The sequence below is a fragment of the Varroa jacobsoni genome, unplaced genomic scaffold (genome assembly GCF_002532875.2).
Source record: "Varroa jacobsoni isolate VJ856 unplaced genomic scaffold, vjacob_1.0 scaffold_1063, whole genome shotgun sequence".
In the NCBI taxonomy this organism is placed as follows: Eukaryota; Metazoa; Arthropoda; class Arachnida; order Mesostigmata; family Varroidae; genus Varroa; species Varroa jacobsoni.
The window spans coordinates 658,303-666,541 of NW_019213965.1; the positions used below are offsets into that span (position 1 = coordinate 658,303).

General features: G+C 40.8%; 1 protein-coding gene across 2 annotated transcripts in view; it reads left to right on the forward strand.

Moving 5' to 3' along the window:
• Nucleotides 1-313: 313 nt before the first annotated feature.
• Nucleotides 314-8,239, forward strand: part of LOC111266186 (clarin-3) — a 121,743-nt gene continuing 113,817 nt past the window's right edge. The window contains exon 1 of one of the 2 annotated variants that reach the window (XM_022843440.2): nucleotides 314-696. In XM_022843440.2, the coding sequence (XP_022699175.1) occupies nucleotides 660-696 (37 nt within the window). In that variant the 5' untranslated portion in view covers nucleotides 314-659. The remainder of the gene's footprint in view (nucleotides 697-8,239) is intronic. The other variant, XM_022843439.2, reaches the window with a different exon arrangement.

Consider the following 8,239-nt stretch of genomic DNA (forward strand, 5'->3'; position numbering starts at 1 on the left):
CAGAGGGAATAGTTTTCACACCTAATACTTTTTGAACTCCATCATCTCCTTCTGCTTTGTTCGCCTTCGTTTCTGTCGTGACTCGAAACCAAGCTAGAGCCTTTCAAATTTTCTTGAATCGCCATTTCCTAGAATGCCAGGGGTGAACAAAGACACGTCCAAAAGAGACTAGGCAAGTGAACAAGCAAGAGGCAAGCCATGAGAGGGGTCACAATAGGAGTTCTTTCTACCCATTACGTTTAGTACACGAGTAGCGTGAGAGCAAAGCGTGCTCACCTGACGAGCAGTCGTTGAATACTCATTCAAGCAATAGCTATAAAAATAACAACGTGCGTTATATAAAGGTCAGCACAAGCACGCAAGATAAAAGGACATGATGTCCTTGAGACGACGTAAGCTAGTCTCCTTGGTCGTCTAACAATGCTGATGGTGGCCATTTTGCAAACGGTGGTAGTAGTCACAGTAAATATTTATCCCGTTTTCTATTTCGCTATGTCCTGCTTTGAAGTTCCTCTTACTGAGAGAAGTGAAAGTGAAGTAAGAAATTTAGTCTTTTGTTTTCGGACAGTGGTTTGTTTATCAAAGCCTATTTAGTGAGAGTGGAAAAAACTTGGGCTTTATGAGCAAAGGATTTTCGATGTGTTCGGGTCACATGTGTTATGTGCTACAGTGTTTCTGCTAGGAGAGAAGGCAAGCGTACGTTTTCCCTCATAAAAATACCATTTTATATGTATTTAAATGCATCGTGTATTTTGGTCTATAGAAAAACTGGTTAAATAGGGCGAGATGGGGTAAGGACACGGGCTAAAGTTATCTGAAATTTAGTTTTGATTACTAATATATTAAATAATATTTTACAGCCGCGAAGTCCTTGGTTCAATCATTGGTTAAAGCTAACTAATGTTTTCAACGTCCGTTCACCGACATATTTACCAGTGTACACATTAGTACACGCTTTACAGGTATTCTAGATAACATGAGCTTCTATTGCTTTATGGAGAGTAAACGCGTTGCAGTAGTACAATTGCTAAAACGTGCTTTGATCATTTACGGAAAGCCGCGTTGCAAAGTTCGACATTTGAAGTAGCAGTGAGCAAATCGAATTTGAACATCAGCCTTAAATAACCCTTCTAGCTGTTTGGTAACATACCGATTTGCTAAACACTAAAACAGTAATAGAAAAGGTTTAAACTATGAACCAGCTTTATTTTTACTTCATATATCCCAGTGCTGTTGCTCAGAATCAACACCCGATGCCGTTTTTTTCTCGATCTGTGTCCTGTCTTAGACGAAGACATTTTACCTTATACATACGCACCTGTGCTACGCTTTCTTTATCACCACTGGTAGAAACCTAGGCGGTTGGGCGAACAGAAGCATTCGTGAGGCAGAACCCTCGAGACCTTTCCTTTCCTCCCCGATATCGTGACTGGCAGTTAGTAAGATATCGCCGGTTACCTGACAACTGACATATCGTTCACAGTCGATCGTCAGGCTCTCACCAAGAAAATGGTCCTCACCAAGACGAATCATTTCTTGAGCTATTTGTAAAAAGGAGGCCGGCGGGTGAAGCTCATTGCCTTCCGATATGAACTCGGGGCGTAACCAAGACGACGTGCATCCTGTTCGAAGGTTGCTCTGCTATATAATCTAGCCAGTTACTCTTGGATCGTCTTGAATTGACTAACATAGCTTTATATTGATATTATATTGATATATTTATATATATTTGTTTATATATATAGCTTTATATTGATAAAGCTTTTATTTAGATACTGCACAACGTTTTTTAGACATTGGTCGAAATTTAAAAAAAGCCTGGCATTTTTGTATGATTTGATAGACACTTCGTAATACCAATGGCCAATAATGCGAGACTTACCTAAGAGTGTGTGACATACATGATATGTAAGACCATCCAGCAAAATAAATATTATATCCGTGTACAAGGTGACAAGTTTTTGTGCTAAGTTTTTCTATGAATTATTAAAATATTTTTATTTTGGGATAAAGCCAGCTTTGAAAAGTAAAGATCGAAGGCATTGATCTTAGTACAAAACTGTATGTATTACGTTGATTATAATCTACTTTAAAAAAATTCTGATAATTTTTGTAAACTATGACAGCTAAGGATATTTATGCCTTTTTTTTCTAAATTTCTTCTTGGTAAAAGTACTGTTTTCATATTTTAACGGAGAACAGAACTCTTTATCTAAGCAAAACTTCCTGAGTGGCACAGTGTCTACTTAGGCTGTCGTCCTCCACAGCCTATAGTTAGGCAAACTGATCAAAATCTTTTTATGTTCGCAAAAAGGTCTTGTGTTCGGTCTGCGAGCATTCATTAATTTCGAACGTTTAGAAGGAGATAAAGGTTTTCGCCATTTGCATAATCGAAGCATTGAGACCTGCTCATTATAGTAGGTTGTTAACTCTAACGCGGATAAGCCTTGAGAGTCAACATAACAACATATGTTAAGCATAAAATGCAATCTATCACATGACCAAATCGACCAGACGCCAATATAGATTTAATTATAACGTTTATCCACTCGTGGACAGCTTCCCGCAAAGATCTAGATACAGAGACGACAACATACGTGAAATAGCAAAAAGATACCATCCTATGTATTCCTATATGCGTATGGCAATGTCTGTAGGGATTTTTTGATTTCCTCTTCAAGCATTTTGTGTAACAATTTCTGGTAACCTTGTCTCCGCATGTACATGCTTCTAAACGTAACGATAACTAGTTGATAGTCTCATTAAAATTTACTGTACTACGGATATTCGTGTACGAATGTCACAAAATATTCACTTGAACAAACAATCAAATTCAGGGAACGTATGGTTTCCAGCATGTAAACAAAAATTTACTCAAAAACGTAAATTTTCTTCAGCTTGACATCAAGCAATGGAACTGAAGTAAACGTTTGCTATGATATGAAGATGTTCAATTATGAAAGCACAAGCAGAAGCTCGAAAAAACAAAATACGTCTATATTTCATAACTATTTTACTTATGGTGTATGGCTTTTATATCGGCCGTGGCGGAAACGGGCTGAGTTCGATTCAACCCTGTCCGGTTTGTCGAGGCTGTGTCCTAGGTATTGCACCACCGTATAGAGAGCTAATACTGTGTGCGGTGCTTACGCAACCGCTTAGCGCACCAGAGGTTCGTACCCCACCAAATCTAGACGTCCATTTATTCCCAGTTTCGTGTCGTGCTTTGACCTTTCTGTAGAAGTGATTAATTTACTTTTCGCGACATGACTAGTTGTTCGGGATCAGATTTTGTGAAGGTTATGCTTTAAACCTTTCACAGGATCAGTGTAAGATGGTAGAACAGGCCAACATTAACTTCGGAGCAGGACCAAATGTCTCCGAGGCTATGTAGCGCGCTATTACCAACCGGAAAATGTGCCTCGATCTATTGGTCACTAGATTTTTCTATTTCGAATAGAACCTGCATTGACCGGCACTAGCACTAACGGCTTCACGAGGCAGCTGTCGACCCGGTTATAGCATGACAGTGACAAGCCGATTAGTAATCTATGTGAGCTCCCTTTCGATCTTGTGGCGGGCACTCCACTGAACTGGTAATCGTGAACCTTTTTACCTCCTTCCGTCCATGTAGCAAGATCATTAATGTTGCCCAGTCGATGAATAGAGCTTCTGAAACATGCCCTCATGTATTCCTATATGGAAATTAGAAATATTTGAAATGCGGCGTGAGTGAATGTGGATCACGCTAGACCATTTCCGTATAGAGATACACGTCTAACGTGCCTTGTCAAACAATTTATCGAAGATGAACCGTTCCGCTGTGATTATTCAACTGACTGAATTTGAGACACAAACATATGCGCAAGTTTCTACCGTGAACTAAATTCAGTATCATTCTCGTCGGAATAATCCACCCTATTTCTTTTATACATGCTCGTACATACTCGCCGAGACGCATGGAAGCAGCTCGAACCTTTGCTGAGCAGCTCGGACTGAAAGCAAAAATGAAATGAACGAAATATATACCTGTGGGATTAACTTGACAGAGGTCACTAATCAAATCGGATTCTATTATAGCATGCAGTATTTTCAGTCTTTTCCTAATTACCTCTTACAGACGTCACTGGTTGTCCTTGCCCTTACCTGCAATTACTCGGAGTCGGCTAGGGGTTCAATATGGAACGTTTCTTGTAGACGTGACCTCACTGATTCAGCAGTTCGTTTCTTCCAGTCAGCAGCAGCTGAGCACATATGGCAACATCATCTTGCACCACTATATCGTGTACGCATTGGCAGAACAGGATATTTTTCTAGTGGACGGTTGTAGCTCTTTAATAAGTATTTTCTATTTTTTTCATTCCATACACCTCGAATACTACCCGCCCACCCTTAAGAATCTTTTGTTATGACTTCGCCGCACTACAGACATACAAGAAATTAGTTCGACAATTTATAGGTAGAGTGATATTTGCTAAATATGCAAAAAAGGGTATGAAAAAAGATAAAATAGTGGCCATTGGTCGTAGAGTGCTGCCTAACAGAAAGTTCTATATGAACATATTCTTGCGTACCCTCTATCAATCTGAAAATTTTCTATAGATCCCTGTTCCTCCGAGACATTTTAAAGTAACTAACGAATAAACGGTGACAAACAATGCGTGTTAAGCACTTAGTGGTAGCCCATACACCATTGTCTTGCGTGCAATCCAACAGGTCACAGTTCTTGAACACCTAAGTCTACACATGCTGCTCTGTGGATGTTTTCGATTCGATTCCGGAAGTATAGAGCTTAAACGGCTGGCAGCACATCAAGAAAGTTCTAAAACAATTCACTAGAGTACTTTGTAAAATTACTTAGTAAATTTATATAAAAATACTTAGTAAATTTATATAAAAACACCTAGTAAATGTATATTAAAGACCTAGGAAATGTATATTAAAGACCTAGTAAATTTATATAAAAATACTTAGTAAATTTAATAAGTGAATACGTTACCACTGTACCATAACGAGGGCATGCAGTGATCTATGAGATAAACAATAGCGACATTATGAAAGGCTTACTTTGAAAGTATTTAATTTGCGAACTAAATGCAGTAACGGTAAGCTTTATTTTGATCCACATGCAGTGGAACATTATTACTTCTTCTTTTGGTTCACTTGGTACTATGTGGTATTGGCCCTATCGCAAAACGACTATTGATTTTTCATGGTGATTTCTTGGCATATTTGTTGAAAAGATTCTAACGAAGAAAGAATCGGAGCCGTTACTAGACTATAAAAAAAACATTGTGCTCAAGTACGCTTACCGTTAGCGTAATGACTTCTGTCATCCACTCCGGCGTTCTTCCAGCAAGAACACAGATTTTCTCCAATCTCATCTCCCATTTCCCAGCGTTATTTCTGGCAGAAAACGGCGATAGCGTTTGCGGTAATGTAACATCCTCTCGGCTCATGCTTAAGTACTATGATTAGTCATCGATTTCCACCATCTGCGTACTGACAAGGATCGATAAGCGAGAATCCACCTTGTACGGTACACAGTTGTTCATTGTTCCTTTTTCATGTAACGCTAAGCAAAAGCCAGCCGCTCGCGTCCCTTGCCATCACCTAATTACTGCCATTACCTCCTGCATATGTGCGTCTGCATGTATACGCCTTCTCATTCGCATTGTCCCCCAGCAGTAGATATGTTTTGGCGGGTTATAAACAATGCAATGCGATGATTGCTTCTGCTTTTTGCTTTGGCACAGTTGGCCGCTGTAGCCAGCGGTTGTATGTCGAACCCAGTTACGGCCCCAAACGATAAATGATAGCAGCTCAGGTCCAGGTTCCAAAGCATTACTGCGTTTTCTCCATCCACTCGGCAGTGAGCTCCTGTTCCTTCAACGACAAGGTCAGCATCATCAGTCAAAACGGAACCGCTTCTACTTCGATCATTCGAACCGTCGCTGTTAGCTGGGTAAGTGGGTTTGTGTGGTGGCTGATTAGGTGTAGCACATACAAAAACGTATTAACAGGCAACGAGGGGAAAACGACGACGAGTTCATTTCACAGTTGATGACCGTCGAGTACAGTGCAGTCATTTTTAGGGGGGGGGGGGGGGGCGATTACGAGGCGTGTCCAAGAGGTTGGTCAGGTAGAGCGCTTTTCGTCGCTGGAACAGAAAAAAAGGATCCAGAAACTGTCGCATCGTCGACCACTGGTATCTGTAGATAATGCCCAGTCCATCTGTGACCTCCTTCAATTCGTCCTGCAGTCCCGCATCCTCTCACCCAGCGTTTTGACCGTGACACCCATCTTAGGCTGTAACCTGCGAAAAAACAGCATGAACTGTTTTGCTTTGTTTCTTCTGATTTCTCTACTGTTTTCGTTCCCCGTTACATTATTCTCTGGATACTTGCCTGCAGACGTCGTTCAACTTCGTTTACCAGATACGCTGCTGAAATACTTTATTTACCCTGTTTGTGCAAATTTTCGCGTAATGCTCGTGTTGTGGATTTGCAAGAAACTATGTCTGCGTCTTTTGAAATATACATTTCAAAAAATGGATTTGCCGTTATTGGTCTTACTTCGCTTCTCTTTCCGTTCTTTCGCTTCTCATGGACATGATCAGTCGAGTTTACGGAACTAAGTGCCTTGGAGTCCATAGGTTTTTCCAGGTGAAGTCGATTCCCGGCGGATAAACTCAATCTGAGCGGGAGTTCGAACGAGACGAAACCGTTTTGATACCGAGTTGTTGATTCCAGCCGCCCTCATACTTGAGTAGTCAGTGAGATGACTTCTATGAGTTCGCTGACTCCAGTTAAAGAGTAACAGGACACCAAGAACGAAAACAGGCGGTGGTAAGAGATGCAGGACCTGGGCCAAGGACAGCGACAGGTTGTGACAACGTTAACGTAGTTGATGCGGAAAACAAAGAACGACCGATCAGGACAACTGTTGTTTCGTTGGCTGCGGATAGCGGCACTGGTTGTAGCGGAACTTATAAAGCCGACAGCGAAAAAGGCACAGAGAAGAAACACCAAGAGCTGAAAGACGCTAAGGGCTAAGATCTGTGACGTACGGGAATGCGAATTGATTCAAGAAATACTGGTTAAACTACAGCTTCAGAGTGAGAAGAAATTCACCCGTGGTCGAAACGACGAAGACAATGGCCTTATTTTTCTTATTCAACATTTTCAGTAATTATTTCTATGGAAACAAGTACTTGGAATCATTTGTCTTAGCATTAAAGACTTGCCTTTGTTAGGGGGTCTAACCGTTGTGAGTCTTGTTGGATTCATCTTGGGTTTCTCCAACAAACCTATGAAACGGCATAGAAACAGCTATTAATTTTATTTCAAATACTTTATCTTGCCTAATTTCTCGTTTTTCCTTTGTTCCTCATTTCTCTGGTTATCAATATATGGTGACAATCTTTGCGAACGCTGTGACCTAAAAAGCAAGCGTGGAAGCATGCTCGTTACTGACCATGGTAACGCACTAGACGACATGCACTTTAGCTACTTAGACCATGTTGGCCTCCAACCACCGCCCCCCAATGGTTTGAGAGGGCCGAAAGAGCTGAGCTCTGCATTTGCTGGGGGTAGGATGTCGCGGAAGGTTTCTAGGTTTGGCAATTGAGAGGAAAGAGTAAGGGGCTACTTTTTACGAAAGGGAACCGATACAGCAATGGGCAAAGCATTCGGTGCTACAGTGAATGGCGTTTGAAGAACTGGTCACTAAGCAGAGAAAAGGAACTGGCTCAGCGCGTGTCCAGGTTGACCTGAGCTATCACTAAGGCTTAGTCCAACCTGAACATGCTTGTCTGTCAAACGTATTTTCCGTCAAGTTTATAATCTCCTTGAGAAACTAGCATCGTTTCGGCTCACTGGTCTAGTTGACAGAATGCTCCTTCTTCTCATTGTGTTACTGTGTTACGAACACATACAAGCAGAAATGTATTTATTTATATATTTGTTATACGCGCAAGCAACGCGATACTTCGTCAAGTGGAAAATGGAAAAGCAGCCAGTTGTGGATATCAAATATTATATGGAAATCAATCAAATGTTTTCAAAGCCACTCGAAGCTATAAATCATTTGCAGGGCATTTGGTCTTCTTAGTTCGCTCGTTTTCATTTATAATTTCACAGGCTATAAGCAATACTATTAATTTTTTCGTTGCAAACCCTAACCGAATAATATTATGAAACGCGCTTGGGTTAGCATATAGCTACATAACCATATACAT